Here is a 17,840-nt window from a genome sequence, read left to right as displayed (position 1 = left end):
GCATATACAATAATGTCTGCGTTTGGTGACTGATTATGGGATGGACCCCCGGGTGGGGCAGTCTCTGGATGGTCCATCCTTTCTTCTCAGCTCCAAACATTGTGTCTGCAACTCCTTCCATGGATATTTTATTCCCTATTCTAGGGAGGAATGAAGTATCCATGAGTTGGTCATCCTTCTTGATTTTCTTGTGTTTTGGAAGTTGTATCTTGGGTATTCTAGGTTTCTGGGCTAATATCCAGTTATCAGAGAGTGCATATCAAGTGACTTCTTTTGTGATTGGGTTACCTCACTCAGGATGATATCCTCCAGATACATTCATTTGCCCAATAATTTCATAAATTCATTGTTTTTAATAGCTGAGTAGTACTCCATTGTATAAATGTACCACATTTTCTGTATCCATTCCTCTGTTGAGGGACATCTGGGTTCTTTTCAGCTTCTGGCTATTATAAATGGGGCTGCTATGAACATAGTGGAGCATGTGTCATTATTACCAGTTGGAACATCTTCTGCGTATATGCCCAGGAGTGGTATTGCTGGATCTTTTGGTAGTATTATGTCCAGTTTTCTGAGGAACTGCTAGACTGATTTCCAGAGTGGTTGTTCCAGCTTGCAATCCCACCAGCAATGGAGGAGTGTTCCTCTTTCTCCACATCCTCGCCAGCATCTGCTGTCACCTGAATTTTTGTCCTAGCCATTCTGACTGGTGTGAGGTGGAATCTCAGGTTGTTTTGATTTGCATTTCCCTGATGATTAAGGATGCTGAACATTTTTTCAAGTGCTTCTCAGCCCTTCGGTATTCCTCAGTTGAGAATTCTTTGTTTAGCTCTGAGCCCCATTTTTTAATGGGGTAATTTGAATTTCTGGAGTTCAGCATTTTGAGCTCTTTGTATATATTGGATATTAGTCCCCTATCAGATTTAGGATTGGTAAAAATTTTTTCCCAAAATATTGTTGGCCTTTTTGTCTTATTGACAGTTTCTTTTGCCCCACAGAAGCTTTGCAATTTTATGAGGTCCCATTTGGCGATTCTTGATCTTACAGCACAGGCCATTGTTCTGTTTAGGAATTTTTCCCCTGTGCCCATATCTTCGAGGGTTTTCCCTACTTTCTCCTCCATAAATTTCAGTGTCTCTGGTTTTATTTGGAGTTCTCTAATCCACTTAGACTTGAACTTTGTACAAGGAGATGAGAATGGATCACTTCGCATTCTTCTACATGATAACTGCCAGTTGTGCCAACACCATTTGTTGAAAATGCTGTCTTTTCTCCACTGAAGGGTTTTAGCTCCCTTGTCAAAGATCAGGTGACCATAGGTGTGTGGGTTCATTTCTGGGTCTTCAATTCTATTCCATTGATCTACATGTCTGTCACTGAACCAGTACCATGCAGTTTTTATCACAATTGCTCTGTAGTATACAGCTTGAGGTCAGGCATGGTGATTCCCCTAGAGGTTCTTTTATTGTTGAGAATAGTTTTTGCTATCCTAGGTTTTTTGTTATTCCAGATGAATTTGCAAATTGCTCTTTCTAACTCAGTGAAGAATTGAGTTGGAATTTTGATGGGGATTGCATTGAATCTATAGATTGCTTTCAGCAGGATAGCCATTTTTACTATATTAATCCTGCCAGTCCATGAGCATGGGAGATCTTTCCATCTTCTAAGATCTTCAATTTCTTTCTTCAAAGACTTGAGGTTCTTGTCATACAGATCTTTCACTTCCTTAGTTAGAGTCACACTAGATATTTTATATTATTCGTGACTATTGTGAAGGGTGTTGTTTCCCCAATTTCTTTCTCATCCTGTTTATCCTTTGTGTAGAGAAAGGCCACTGATTTGTTTGAGTTAATATTACATCCAGCTACTGCATTGAAGCTGTTTATCAGGTTTAGGAGTTCTCTGGTGGAATTTTTAGGGGCAATTATATATACTATCATATCATCTGCAAAAAAGTGATATTTTGACTTCTTCTTTTCCAATTTGTATCCCCTTGACCTCCTTTTGTTGTCGAATTGCTCTGGCTAGGACTTCAAGTACTATGTTGAATAGGTAGGGAGAAAGTGGGCAGCCTTGTCTTTGGGATTGCTTCCAGCTTCTCACCATTTACTTTGATGTTGGCTACTGGTTTGCTGTAGATTGCTTTTATCATGTTTAGGTATGGGCCTCGAATTCCTGATCTTTCCAAGACTTTTATCATAAATGGGTGTTGGATTTTGTCAAATGCTTTCTCAGCATCTAACGAGATGATCATGTAATTTTTGTCTTTGAGTTTGTTTATATAGTGGACTCCATTGAATGTATTTCCGTATATTAAACCATCTCTGCATCCCTGGGATGAAGCCTACTTGGTCAGGATAGATGATTGTTTTGATGCATTCTTGGATTAGGTTTGTGAGGATTTTATTGAGTATTTTTGCATCAATATTCATAAGGGAAATTGGTCAGAAGTTCTCTTTTTTGTTGGATCTTGTGTGGTTTAGGTATCAGAGTAATTATGGCTTCATAGAATGAATTGGGTAGAGTTCCTTCTGTTTCTATTTTGTGGAATAATTTGAGGAGAGTTGGAATTAGGTCTTCTTTGAATGTCTGATAGAACTCTGCACTAAACCCATCTGGTCCTGGGCTTTTTTTGGTTGGGAGACTATTAATGACTGCTTCTATTTCTTTAGGGGAAATGGGACTGTTTAGATCGTTAATCTGACCCTGATTTAACTTTGGTACCTGGTATCTGTCTAGGAAGTTGTCCATTTCATCCAGGTTATCCAGTTTTGTCGAGTATAGCCTTCTGTAGTAGGATCTGATGATGTTTTGGATTTCCTCAGGATCTGTTGTTATGTCTCCTTTTTCATTTCTGATTTTGTTAATTAGGGTACTGTCCCTGTGCCCTCTAGTTAGTCTGGCTAAGGGTTTATCTATCTTGTTGATTTTCTCAAAGAACCAGCTCCTGGTTTGGTTGATTCTTTGTATAGTTCTTTTTTTTTTTCCACTTGGTTGATTTCTGCCCTAAGTTTGATTATTTCCTACCGTCTACTCCTCTTGGGTCAATTTACTTCCTTTCGTTCTAGAGCTTCTAGGTGTGCTGTCAGACTGTTAGTGTATGCTCTCTCTAGTTTCTTTTTGGAGGCACTCAGGGTTATGAGTTTTCCTCTCAGGACTGCTTTCATTGTGTCCTATAAGTTTGGGTATATTGTGGCTTCATTTTCATTAAACTTTAAAAAGTCTTTAATTTCTTTCTTTATTTCTTCCTTGACCAATGTATCATTGAGTAGAGTGTTGTTCAGTTTCTACATGAATGTTGGCTTTCTATTATTTATGCTGTTATTGAAGATCACCCTTAGTCCGTGGTGATCTGATAGGATGCATGGGACAATGTCAATATTTTTGTATCTGTTGAGGCCTGTTTTGTGACCAATTATATGGTCAATTTTGGAGGAGGTACCATGAGGTGCTGAGAAGAAGGTATATCGTTTTGTTTTAGGATAAAATGTTCTGTAGATATCTGTTAAGCCCATTTGTTTCATAACTTCTGTTAGTGTCCATGTGTCTCTGTTTAGTTTCTGTTTCCAGGTCTGTCCATTTTGTGAGAGTGGGGTGTTGAAGTCTCCCACTATTATTGTGTGAGGTACAATGTGTGCTTTGAGCTTTACTAAAGTTTCTTTAATGAATGTGGCTGCCCTTGCATTTGGAGCATAGATATTTAGAATTGAGAGTTCATTTTGGTAGATTTTACCTTTGATGAGTATGAAGTGCCCCTCCTTGTCTTTTTTGATAACTTTGGGTTGGAAGTCAATTTTATTTGATATTAGAATGGCTACTCCAGCTTGTTTCTTTGGACCATTTGCTTGGAAAATTGTTTTCCAGCCTTTTGCTCTGAGGTAGTGTCTGTCTTTATCCCTGAGGTGGATTTCCTGTAAGCAGCAAAATGTTGGGTCCTGTTTGTGTAGCCAGTCTATTAGTCTATGTCTTTTTCTAATTGAGTCCATTGATGTTAAGAGTAATCAAAGAAAAGTAATTGTTGTTTCCTGTCATTTTTGTTGTTAAAGTTGGGAATCTGTTCTTGTGGCTGTCTTCTTTTAGGTTTGTTAAAGGATTATTTTCTTGCTTTTTCTAGGGTGTAGTTTCCATCTTTGTGTTGGCGTTTTCCCTTTATTATCCTTTGAAGAGCTGGATTCATGGAAAGATATTGTGTGAATTTGTTTTTGTCATGGAATACTCTGGTTTCTCCTTCAATGGTAATTGAGAGTTTGGCTGGGTATAGTAGCCTGGGCTGGCATTTGTGTTCTCTTAGTGTCTGTATAACATCTGTCCAGGATCTTCTGGCTTTCATAGTCTCTGGAGAGAATTCTGGAATAATTCTAATAGGCCTGTCTTTATATGTTACTTGACCTTTTTCCCTTACTAATTTTAATATTCTGTCTTTATTTAGTGCATTTGTTGTTCTGATTATTATGTGTCAGGAGGAATTTCTTTTCTGGTCTACTCTATTGGGAGTTCAGTAGGCTTCTTGTATGTTCATGGGCATCTCTTTCTTTAGGTATGGGAAGTTTCTTCTATAATTTTGTTGAAGATATTTGCTGGCCCTTTAAGTTGAAAATCTTCATTCTCATCTACTCCTATTATCCGTAGGTTTGGTCTTCTCATTGTGTCCTGAATTTCCTGGATGTCTTGAGTTAGGATCTTTTTGCATTTTGCATTTTCTTTGATATTGTGTCCATGTTCCCTATGGAATCTTCTGCACCTGAGATTCTCTCTTCCATCTCTTGTATTCTGTTGCTGATGCTCACATCTATGATTCTTGATTTCTTCCCTAGGGGTTCTATCTCCGGAGTGTCTCCCTTTGGGTTTTCTTCATTGATTCTACTTCCATTTTTAGATCTTGGATGGTTTTGTTCAATTCCATCGCCTGTTTGGTTGTGTTTTCCTGTAATTCTTTAAGGGATTTTTGTGTTTCTTCTACCTGTTTAGCAGTGTTTACTTGTGGTTCTTTAAGGACTTCTACTTGTTTAGCAGTATTGTCCTGTAATTCCTTGAGGGATTTTTGTGCTTCCTCTTTAAGGGCTTCTATCTCATTAGAACTGTTCTCCTGTATTTCTTTAAGTGAGTTATTAATGTCCTTCCTTATATCTTCTACGAACATCATGAGATATGATTTTAAATCCACGCCTTGCTTTTTGGGTGTGTTGTGGTATCCAGGACTTGTTGTGGTAGGCATACTGGGTTCTGATGATGCCCAGTGTTCTTGGTTTCTGTTAGTAATATTCTTATGTTTGCCTTTTGCCATCTGGAAATCTATGGTGTTAATGTTTAAGCATTCTCTGGTTGGAGCTTGTGATTCTGTTAGCCTCTGTCAGCACTCCTGGGAGTCTTAACTTTCACCTGAGTTCCAGTGGTCAGAGCACTCTCTGCAGGCAAGCTCTCCTCTTGTAGTCTGGAATTCTGATCCACCTCCTTAGTTCTGGGGTCAGAACCCTCCCCGTAGGCCTACTCTCTTCTGGCAAGGAAGGTGCCCAGTGGTCTGGGTCACAGCTCTGCCTCCTGGCTGAGGATGAAGGCCCAAGGGGACCCTGACCAAGAAGCTCTGTTGCTTCTATCGCCCATGTGCTCTCAGGTGGTCAGGAGGTCCTGGGTGTGCTAGGGGTCCTGTGGCGTTGAGAGTCCTCTGGTGCCCTAGATGCCCTTGGCCGGGTTCATGCAGAAGATGGCAGGGCTGGCCCTGACGTGAATGGATCCCAGCCTCTGGTCAGATGGGGTTCCTTTGTCCCTGTTCCTGCTGGCACAAGACCCTCTGCGATTCTTGAAGCTGATGTTGCATTCCACTCACCTGTGATCCCAAGGTGATCCCAAGGTCCTGTGGTGTGGAGAGCACTCTATAGCCCTTAGCAGCCCCCACTGAGCTCAGAAGGAAGATGCCAAAATCTCTTATTGTGTGTTGTGGGGAGGGTGTGGAGAGTATAAATATTCCCAAATTCCCAAAAGCCTGAATCCTGAAGTCCAAGATACTTCTTGTACCAAGCATTTCTGATAAGTTATGTTCAATCTGTATTAAAATTTTACTATGACACACACACTTTAGGTAACCACAGATTTGAAGAAGGCATACCTGAGAAAAATTAATATTGATACCCCTTTGAGCAGTAAGCAGTTATGGAAAGCTGTATCACATTAGGAAGCTGAGAGGGAGATGGGGATTAAAGGGTCTGAAAGAGAGTCTTTAGGAAAAGGAAGGGTGGTGAGAACAGACTTCAGCTTGCAGGACTTCAGAGTGAAGGGAAGCATCTGTCTGTCCTGCCTCTAAGTCCAGGAGGCTGTGTGACTGTAACTCTCACCCTGGAGGCAAAGGGTTATGTACTGGGGGTGAGGAGCTATCAGCACGAGGGCCCAACAGCACCACTTTAGTTCCTGTCTTCTCCTGCAGTCTTTCCTTTTGCATACACAGGGCTTAGGTACCGCAAGGCAAGTAAGCAAGATGAGCTGTAACTAGAAAGTAAGCAAGTAGCTAGAAGGCTTCTAGAGAATGTAAGGTGAATGTGGTGAAAGAAATGTATTTCCAGTTGCTACTTGGGCTCCCTTTGCTAGCTTAGGAGGGTAATGTTTACTTGGGAATATGCAGGAAGCCCCAACCAACAAAAAGTGGACTGGAAAAGAAAGTTAATAATTAACATTTTGCTAGATAGCTGACCCACTAGGTTTAAAGTTTCTGTTACCATTGTAACTGTTATCAGAAAAAGCCAGGGCTGGTGAGATGGCTCAGTGGTTAAGAGCACCTGACTGCTCTTCCGAAGGTCCAGAGTTCAAATCCCAGCGACCACATGGTGGCTCACAACCATCCACAGTGAGATCTGGCGCCCTCTTCTGGAGTGTCTGAAGACAGCTACAGTGTACTTACATATAATAAATAAATAAATCTTAAAAAAAAAAAAAAAGAAAGAAAGAAAGAAAGAAAGAAAGAAAGAAAGAAAGAAAAAGAAAAGGCCAGAATGTGTTTGTCTTGGGTGGCTTGGGAGATAGATGCATTTATATGATAATTTACGTATCTTTTCCATTGTGTTATTTTTATTGAGTGAAGTTGATGGGAAGGTTTTCAAAACTTGTATAATGAGGCTTTCTTTCCATAAAAGTTTTGAGGGATATCCATTATTTCCTAAGGATAAAAAAAACAAAATTCTCTTCATTTTCATGTTGCTTTACTTGGTTATTTGGAGATATCTCTTGTAGAAAATATCGATATAAAATGAATGATAATGGGCATATTGTGAAGTCCACATAGGTGTGTGTAGTCCAAGATCCCCAGTGGTCATCTCAGCTTTGTTTAGAATTGAACTTATCCATTTTTTTTAGAAAGTAGGCACAGTAAGAGACTAATAACATTGATAATGAACAGAATTTTTGTAGCAATGTAATACAAAATTATAGAATTGAGCAAAACTTAGGAACAAAAATTGTTCCCTCTAGATTTTTTATTTGATACTTTAAGACTATAGCTAGCCCAGCCTTATTTATAATAGCCAGAAGCTGGAAAGAACCCAGATGTCCCTCAACAGAGGAATGGATACAGAAAATGTGGTACATTTACACAATGGAGTACTACTCAGCTATTAAAAAGAATGAATTTATGAAATTCCTAGGCAAATGGATGGACCTGGAGGGCATCATCCTGAGTGAGGTAACCCAATCACAAAAGAACTCACATGATATGTACTCACTGATAAGTGGATATTAGCCCAGAAACTTAGAATACCCAAGATACAAGATACAATCTGCAAAACACATGAAACTCAAGAAGAATGAAGACCAAAATGTGGACACTTTGCCTCTTTTTAGAATTGGGAACAAAACACCCATGGAAGGAGTTAGAGACAAAGTTTGGAGCTGAGACCAAAGGATGGACCATCTAGAGACTGCCATACCTGGAGATCCATCCCATAATCAGCCACCAAACTCTGACACCATTGCATACACTAGCAAGATTTTGCTGAAAGGACCCAGATATAGCTGTCTCTTGTGAGGCTATGCCGGGGTCTAGCAAACACAGAAGTGGATGCTCACAGTCAGCTATTGGATGGATCACAGGGCCCCCAATGGAGGAGCTAGAGAAAGTACCCAAGGAGCTAAAGGGGTCTGCAATCCTATAGGTGGCACAACAATATGAACTAACCAGTATACCCTGGAGCTCGTTCCTCTAGCTGCATATGTTTCAGAAGATGGCCTAGTCGGCCATCATTGGGAAGAGTGGCCCCTTGGTCTTGCAAACTTTATATACCTCAGTACGGGGGAACACCAGGGCCAAGAAGTGAGAGTGGATGAGTAGGGGAGTGGCGGGGGGGAGGGTCTGGGGGACTTTTGGGATAGCATTTGAAATGTAAATGAAGAAAACACCTAATTAAAAAATAATAAATTAAAAAAAAAAAGGACTGTAGCTAGCCACTAGTAATATAAATAGTAGAAACAAGACCTTAGATGGGAAGATTAAGAGGGCACCAGTGAAGAATGAGACCTGTGTTCTAGCTTTGCCACTTGTCTATGAATTTTGGCAAGTGACTTCCTCCCTGCAATTCAGTTCCTCCCAGGGAAGTATCTGATCACTATTTTCTTTTGCTTCTGATCACCTGTTTTTAAAGTCTTCAGTTAATCGTTTCTGGCACCCAGTACTGTGTCAACTCTTATGTAAAAATATTACATTCATATGTGATTTAGCTTACCAAGAAAGCCAAGTCATTCTAACACACAAACGAATTCATACCAGACAGTAAACTTAGCACATCATTGCTGACACCTGTGAGGAGCTGAGAATCTGGGAGTCTTTAGTGAGCAGTAGAGAGCATGGGCCTTCATGAAGCTGGTGCTATTACCAGATTGATATCTGTAGTCTATGTCCCACTCCGTCTCCATGTGCTTCCTATACTACGCTTGCTAGTAGTTTCTGAACACTTATAACTTAAGTTGCATTAATTCAGCCAGCCACCTGCTCTTTCTGAGACACAGACAGCCTGATGAGCTGATGACTTTGGCTTGAGCCAGAACTTTTATGTCAAAGGAGGTGCCCACCTGTAATGTTTTCAGGCTGGCACTAATAGCTGCCCCAGGCCACCGTTAGGGATGAGTAGAACTCAGAGGTGAACTGAGAGTACAATAATCATTTGTATTGGTACATTTGGCATAATTGTTGATGAGGAGAATCATATAGCACACACAAAAGTCTTGCTTCTCCTTTTACACACATTAGTCAGGTTGAAAACATTTCTGATACCAGCAGGGGGTGATGGTAGCTGTGAGCCAGCTGGTAGACATTGGCTCTAGACATCGATCATTTCTGATCCTCTTGATTTTCATGGAGGCAAATAATTTCATCTAGAATTTGGTTTATTGGCTGTATATACTTTCAGGAGGACCCCCAAATAAACATTTTGTCTTTTGTAACACCGTATGTATTTAGAGCCAAGACTTTGTCTCTAGTACTATAAAAAAGTTCAACTGGGAAAATTCTTGTACTAAAATCTCAAAGTTCTTTCTTTAACTTTGATTTTTTTTATAGCTTTTGACCATATTTGGGAACTTTCTAGAGAAACCAGTTGTCATGGAAATGTTCAGCCCACATTACAGCACATTATTGAACATGTTTAATGCAGAGTTGGATATGTGTAAGCAACTGTATGATGAACACATGAAGCAGGTGAGTGGTGGAAGGATTTGGAAATGTCATCCTATCATGGTAATGATCATCAAATAGAACCATTTTCACTGTGGGTAAAGATTAGATTTATTAGATAAATTACACATTAGGATTAGTAATTAGTGTTATTATATATAGACATTAGGTATTTCTTACTGTTAGGGATTGAACCAGAGACATTTAGGAAGGAAAAAACTCTATCACTAAGCTACTCTAACAACTGAATGCCTTTATTTAATGGTTTTCTTATAGAAATGAGAAACTTGCTTTGGGATCCTGGCACTTCATTAATGAAGTTATTGCTCACCATGTTTAATGCCACTATGAAAGTATAATGAACAGCTGCTTATAAGGTTAGAAGTCACCCTAACTAAGTGTCCCTTTTCTTCCTCTTCATGAAAATGTCAACATGCAGATTGAACACGGGCATGAAATCCTGAACAAGAATATGCCATTCACCTCTGGAAATATTAAGTGGGCCAGAATGCTCCTTGAACGCCTTCAAATGTTCTGGTCAAACTTTACATCTCTTCATTATCTGTGAGTAGTTAGCCTTACTCTGTGGTGAATTGTGCTGATGTTATAGGTGTTTGAGTATGGAGACAGGATCTCTGCAGCCCACACGGTCCTCAAATGCGTTCATTAGGTAGCCATGGATGACCTCAAAGTCCTGAGTTTACTGCCTCCAGTTCTCAGATGTTAGAATCATAGGCAAGTATCACCACACCTGACTGACTTTCACACAAGGAAGTGGCTGTCAGTACTAGCGCTTGAGGATTCATTGGCCTGCTCTGGTTTGGTTGGGTTTGATCTGGTGAGAAGGCTTTATCACATGACTTTGGAAGATTTTATGGGACTCATAACTTCATTTTGTTTATACTATTTTCTGCTCCTTTTGTCTTTTAATGTCTTCTTTTCATTCATTGTCTGGAAAGTTTAATTATTTTATTTCTTTCCATCGAGCTCTCCTACTTTGTCACATAGTCCTCTGTGCTCTTCCTGCTAGAAACTGGTAACTTGTTGACTCTTACTAAAGTCTTAGGTCTTTGGGGCCTTTATATCCCATTTATAACTACTTTTTGTATTTTTTCCTTTAATTTATTTATTTACTTTACATCCTGATTCCAGCCTTTCTTCCCCCAATTCCCACCTCACACCTCCCTTTCCCAACTCCCCTCCCTTTAACCTCAAAGAAGAGGAGCCCCCCCCCCCCCGCGGCCCCTCTCCCCCCCGCATGGGTGACAGCCCACTCTGGCACATCAAGAATAAGCACATTCTCTCCCATTGAGGCCAGACAAGGTAGTCCAGCTAGTAGCAAATGGATCCAAAGAGAGAGAACAGAGTAAGAGACAACCCGGCTCCAATTGTTAGGGGATCCACATGAAGACCAAGCTGCATATCTGCTATATATGTGTAAGGGACCTAGGTCCTTGGTTGGGAGTATAGTCTCTGTGATCCCCCAAGGGCCCACCTTAGTTGACTATGTAGGTTTTGTTGTAGTGTCCTTGACCCCTCCAGCTTGTACAATCCCTCTACTCATTCTTTCACAAGACTCCCCACACTTGGCCTAATGTTTGGCTATGTGTCTCTGCATCTGTTTCCATCAACTGCCAGATGAAGCCTCTCAGAAGACAGTTATGCTAGGTTCCTGTCTACAAGCATAGCACAGTATCATTAACAGTGTCAGAGGTTGACTCACTACCATGGGATAGAACTCAAATTGGGCCAGTTGTTGGTTGGCTATCCCCTCAATTTCTGCTTCATCTTTATCCCTGTGCATCATGTAGGCAGGGCAGATTTGGGGTTGAAGGTTTTATGAGTGGGTTGATATCCCCCTCCCTTCACTGAAAGTCGCTCCTGGCTACAGGAGGTGGCCACAAATTGCCTCTAAGTAGATGCGATTTTAAAGCACTGTGTGGCTTTCATTGCTTCTCCCTCTGATCTTTATAATGTTCAATCCTGTTCTCTATTGTTAAATAAGCTGCACCCTGTGACATATGTAGAAAAGTAGAGAAACCTTGTTGCTACAGATTTCCAGACAGTCCTGATGAGGCTGCAGTCTGTCAGAAGTATGCTGAAATGACCACTTTGCTGGATCAATTTGAAAGTCACATCTATAGTGAATGGAGAAGAAATGTGGACGAAACCTGTGAATTTAATCTGAATCAGCCCTTGGTTAAATTCAGTCCCATAAACGGCCTTCTTAGTGTCAACTTTGACCCAAAGGTAAGACTTTGCCTTTCTAAGTGCATTAAAGATGCAGCTACTGTCCCTGAAACCTTCCCTGATGATGGAGGCACTCACTTCAATTATTTAAACTCTATTTTGGGGAAATGGCAGCTCTGGCAGTGGTATGAATTTAAGCTCAAGAAAGAGTTGCTCAGAGAGATTTAGTTGTGTGTGTGTACATGCATGCATGTGTGTTTGGTTGAACTGTGTGTGTGTGTGTGTGTGTGTGTGTGTGTGTGTTTGGTTGAACTCAGGACCTCATAGATTCTAAGCAAACATCTACCAGGGAGCTTATTTATTTAGACCTTTTTTTTAATCACAATGTTCCTTTTTTTTTTCTTTTTTTTTTTGAGATCAAGGCCTCACTGTTACTCAAGATAACTTTGAGCTCACCTTGTAGCTCAGGAAAATGCTGATCTAACAATCCTCTGTCTCTGCCTACTAAGTAGCAGGGATTATAAGCCTGTTTCCACTCCAGCCACTTCCTCCATTCCTTATTAATTAATTAACATCTTCCATTTATTACTTTACCACCCCATACTCAGCTGTTGATGAGTTACTGAGGATGGGGGTCTATCCCATCTTTTCTGTGCTCCATGTTCTAGCTCCATGTCAGGCAACTGGGAACGTAGTAACCTTAACTCAGCTGACTGGTTCCCATAGAGTCTACTGGATGGCTTCTGATCTGTCTATTTTCATAATAAATACCAGGTTGTTTTAATTAAACATGAAAGCAAGAGATGAAAAGGAACAAAAGCCTATCATGGTTTTGCCTGATCATGGTGTTTCTGTTTCCCATCATTTCTTTCAAAGGGAAGATAAGCTTGTATCATGGCAGCTAAATTGATGGTAGTTAAACAGTATAACAATCCATTGACATAAAAATGTTAACAGCCAAATAACATCAGGAATGAATAGAATGCTTCTATGGAATAGCTCTTTTTCTGATCATGTTGTCATGTAACAAAGGAAGATTCAAAATCTTTTCAATATATCTGCCCTAATTTCATTACATCTTCTGTCTTTTTATTTTTTTTAAACATTATCTCATGGTGTCAAGATTGGCATTAGACTTGTAGTCTTCCTTAGTGTTGAGTTATAGCCATGGTCCCCCTCGCATGGCTGACTATATAAGCAGGAGTGTGTGTGTGTGTGTGTGTATGTATACTTTCATATGTGCATAATTAGTAAATATGTATATATATGTGTGTGTATATATATATAATGTGTATATATGTGTATATATATGTGTGTATATATATAATGTGTGTGTGTATACACACGGTCACATGCACATACATATACTGAAATTGATTGGTTGATTGATTGATTGACTGATGAATTGACTTTTTTTTGACGTGGGGTCTCATTATATAGACCGGGCTGTCCTCAAACTCAAAGAGATTTACCTGTCTTTGCCTCTCAAGTCTTGGCTGAGGTTAGACATGTGAGCAACCATGCCTAATCACATGTTCCATGAATAACATATATTTTAAACAACCTATCTCGTAGTCTTTTCACTTTCTAGATAAGAGGCACAAAATTTTCTTTTTTGTTTACCTACCATGAATTTGCATGGTAGTAAAGGCAAGCTTCTTTTTAAGTTTCCGGGTTAAAAAAAAAAAAGGAATTTGATGAATTTCAGATAATGAAGAATATTCAGTATTGTGGAGGTATTGTGGAGCCTTCCCTGGAAATCCCAATGAGTACCTAGGAAGTGGGAAGTTGGCTTAATGAATTAGAGGGTCATGCTGAACACCTAACTGCGGTCTATTTCCTAAAACAAATACAAATACCATAATCACCTTATTTTGCTAATAAAAATTCGGTACATTAACATAAATACTGTATGCAGAAAGCTGAGTACTGATTTCTGATTTCATAAAACTATTCTCTTCTCCCCACCCTACACCTCCCGGGTGGATTTAGTGGGTGGTGTTTCAGTGACTTAGTCAGTTTCCATAGTTTGTGGGAGAGATGTCTCTCAGACACACTGTTGGCATTACATGTTCTAAGTTTAATTTTTTTCTGAAAATTGCAATACATTCAAAATAGATAAATAGTAAAATTTTAATACAAACATGAGAACAAGTATAAAAACAATTGCGTGAAGTGGTTTTTAGGGATAATTGAGAGTCTTGTGGTTTTAAGTACCATTAAAATCTTGTTTTCCCTTCAAGAACAACTGTGAGCATTACAGGCATCCACTATGCACAAAGAACCATTAGAAACATCAGTGAACCATTAGCTCTCATTGCATGGAGTTTGTGAATTCTGCAAAGCTCAAATTTTAAGATAAAACTTTAATTAACCAAAAATGGCATATGCTGTAAATATAGCAGAATGTGTGTGTATACACACACACACATATATATATATATATATATATATATATATATATATATATACACATACATATATGTATATATATGTATATATATATATGCATGAAGACATACATTTCTTGGGATGTAACAAAGTATATGTAACAAAAGACTGTTTACTTTGAACCAGAAACACAGTAATTGCTGGATGACATTTAATTATTTCAAGTCAAAGTCAGCTTAACATTGAAAGGTATTCTTATTTTTTGAGACTTATTTTTATTTATTTGAGGGAGAGGGGAGGAGGGAAAGGAACTACATGGAGTACATGGGGGTCAGAGGATAGTTTTGCAGGAGTAGTTTTACTCCTTGCTTCTGAGATTGACTCTTGTTTCTACTGCTGCACCAACTCCATGAGCTTCTAGCCAATCCTGTCTCCACGCCATGTGATTGTAGGAGTTCTTAAGACTGCAAATGTGAACACATCTGTGGTTTGTTTGTTTGTTTGTTTGTTTTCCCCATGGGATCCAGGGACTGTGTTGAGGTTGTCAGGCTAGCATAGCAAATGCTTCTATTCACTATCTACCTTGTTGGCCCAGAAATATATTCTTAAAGTATGAAATAATCCTTACTATTCTTGGAATAGCTTGTGGCGGTGCTGAGAGAAGTCAAATACCTTTTGATGCTGAAGAAGTCCGACATACCAGATTCAGCTTTAGGCATTTTCCAGAAAAGGAACATTATTTTAAAGGTTTGTGACTTTTGATAGTTGGTATCTCTGAGATAAAATATTTTGAATTTTATTTCTTAGTTTGGAGACCTGTGGCATCTGATCCCTTTGAGATAGTGGTATTAACATATCTGGCTCTTTTTGTTTTGTATCTTCTTGCTTGGCTGGTTTGTCTTGTTCAGTACATTGGGAATCTTGAGCTCCTTGTACAAGGCTACAATAAGCTGAAACAGACCCTTCTGGAAGTGGAATACCCTCTCATTGAGGATGAGCTTGGAGCCATTGATGAGCAGCTCAGGGTGGCTGCAACCTGGCTGACATGGCAAGATGACTTCTGGGTCTACATGGAGAGGGTGCAGGTGGCCACTGCTGAGCTAGAGTGCAGAGTGTCACAGACTCAGAGCAACATGCGAACAATCCAGCAAACCATGCAGGCCTGGGCTGAGTGGCCACTGCTGCCCCGGAGGGAGACCAGAAGAGAGGCTGCCTTGACCTTGGATGACAAGGGGGATCTATTTGCAAAAAAATACAAGCTGATCCGAGAAGATGGTTGCAAGATACACAACTTGGTAGAGGTAATGGCTTCCAACATTTCAATGTCTATAGGGTTTTTTATTTAGTAAAGAGCAGCAAATGCTAAACTTAATGTTGTAGATCAAGCCTGAGAAGATGATAGATGGTTTGGGTTGAGTTTAAGGTGTAATGATTTGTGTTAGTCCCCTGTGGTTTGTGTAGCCCCCACTCCTCATTCCCAAGGGAGAGATGTGACTATAAGGCACAATGACCAAACTGAAACTATAGAGATGGATTCCTTGTTTGTTCCAGCTAATACCATTGGTTGCTATTTAATTCTACCATTTGATTGGCTGGTGTCAGCCACCATGTTTTCATGATCTCCTAAGAATGGCAGCAGTAATCACTCTGCCAGGGCTACACAGAGAAACCCTGTCTCATAAAACCAAAAAACCAAACCAAAACAAAACAAAACATTTGGGTTTTTTGGATCTAGAGAGATGGTTCAGTGGTTTAGAACACTCTCTGCTCTTGTAGAGGACCTGGGTTCCATTCTCAATATCACATAACAGCTCATAACCATCTGTAACTTCAGTTCCAGCGGATCCATACACTCTTCTAACCTTCGTGGGCACAAAGCACATGTAACATAATATAAATCTCTATATGTATGTATGTATTTATGTATGTATGTATGTATGCATGTATATATGTATGTATTTGTGCCTTTCAAATTACCAACAAGCAGTATTCTAAGGTAAAGAATTGAAGAAACAAAACAAAACCAAAGGGAGAAGCAAGAACTAAAAGCAAGAAAGTTGAGAGAAGACACATAAGACACTATATCATGGAGCTGATGCTCTGGTCAGGAAAAAAGGCAAGAAAAATAAGTAGCTATTATGTCAGTTACAACTAAGGCAGCCATGTAAAACAGCAGGGATTATAGGCTAGGGGCAGAGTCAGGAACAAGAAAGCTAAGCTTTAAATGGAGACCTTAGGAGCCCTCTTCACTAAAGGACAAGTCCTGCAGAAGGCTGAGGGGAGTAAGTAGCAAAAGAGCCTAAGGTCTGACATGTGGTACCCTGGCCTACCCAAGGATCATTGTGAAGGTCCGCATCACTGATAAGGAATGTAAATGAGGAATGGTGCTAGGGATAGCATTTAGAGTGGACCATGTGCACATATCACAGGGTTGGTAGCTATGGTGAAGGCTTTGACCTGATGGGAGACTCTGCTCAAAGCTGCTTCTGTTAAGGGTAAGCTGCAAGAAGGCAGGAAGCAGGAGACAGAGCTAGTCAGGAGCATCATGATCCACTGAGAAATGGTTTAGCCTAGGTCATGAGGACGTTGATCAAGACTGGCATGAAATAAAAGAGGAAACCAACTTCAACAGAAGCAATGAAGACCGCTCTCCCTGGGAGGGGAGGCTGTGCGTCGCAGCACAGGGGACTCAGTGTTCTGTAGAATTTGAATGGGGCCATGCCTGTTGGGGAGGAGGTCTTCTCTCAAAAATGTATTGTCCTTAGTTCTACCTCTGTAGTTTTACATAGGAACTGTCTGTGCCAACAAATATCCTTTAGTATGGAGGCCTCCATGTCAGGATTTGCTAGAGATGTTTTTACAGTTTAGTAATGATGAGGTTTGGATATATTTTAAAGGAAGAGCCAATGAGACATGCTATAGGGAGTAAGAGAAATCAAGGTTTCAGATTTGAGCAGATTGGCAAATGAGGTCTCTGATAAGGGGAGAAGGTGTTGAAACAGGAAAGTGTCAGTCAGAGATGGTTCTCAAAGATGTTGATACAGGTGGTGTTGGAAGTGTCTTGTGTTTAAGGCACAAGTCCAGGAGACTAACACAGAATAGATAACCAAAAAGATGTCTGTCTGTATGTATGTATGCATGTATTAGACAAGAATAAGTAAGAATTGGTTGTAGATGAGGAAGAGATCCTTGCAGTATATTCCATGAGGTTAGGAAAGTAGGAGGATTCCTTTTGAAAGGGGACGGTGATGCTCTGAAAGGAACAGAGTGGGAAGAACTCACCTTTGTTCCATTCCACACTTAGGAACTAGAAATGAAGGCCAGAGTTGAACATGAGCTGAGCAAAGTAGAAACCATTGGCGACCTTGGCAAAGAGACTTGAAAGTGTGTGTAAGCCTCGTTAGGAGTAGGCTGACTAGAGAATGGTAGAAATGGACATGACCATGCAGATGGTTCTAGAAAGAACCTGCTTTTCCCTAAACATGTAAAAGTTCATCTCTTCTGCAAATCTTGGCAGTGGAGCAAAGTGTTTCTGGTGTGGCTGATGTATCAGAGAAGCCCTGCCCTGCGGATGGGAGAGGATGGTGATTTCCAGTCCTGCACAGTTGCT

At 40.1% G+C, this 17,840-nt stretch overlaps 1 protein-coding gene across 1 annotated transcript in view; it reads left to right on the top strand.

Annotated features, from left to right (window-relative positions):
* Dnah11 (dynein axonemal heavy chain 11) overlaps positions 1-17,840 on the top strand; it is a 313,176-nt gene that overhangs the window by 42,814 nt on the left and 252,522 nt on the right. The window contains exons 10-14 of the mRNA XM_085830726.1: positions 9,536-9,673; positions 10,089-10,213; positions 11,704-11,899; positions 14,873-14,977; positions 15,139-15,531. Coding sequence (XP_085686852.1) covers positions 9,536-9,673; positions 10,089-10,213; positions 11,704-11,899; positions 14,873-14,977; positions 15,139-15,531 — 957 coding nt within the window. The remainder of the gene's footprint in view (positions 1-9,535; positions 9,674-10,088; positions 10,214-11,703; positions 11,900-14,872; positions 14,978-15,138; positions 15,532-17,840) is intronic.

The sequence above is a fragment of the Mus caroli genome, unplaced genomic scaffold (assembly GCF_978045245.1).
Source record: "Mus caroli unplaced genomic scaffold, Mus_caroli_1 scaffold_14, whole genome shotgun sequence".
Lineage (NCBI taxonomy): Eukaryota > Metazoa > Chordata > Mammalia > Rodentia > Muridae > Mus > Mus caroli.
Note: the sequence above shows the minus strand (reverse complement) of the source record. Positions and strands in the feature narration are given on the sequence as shown.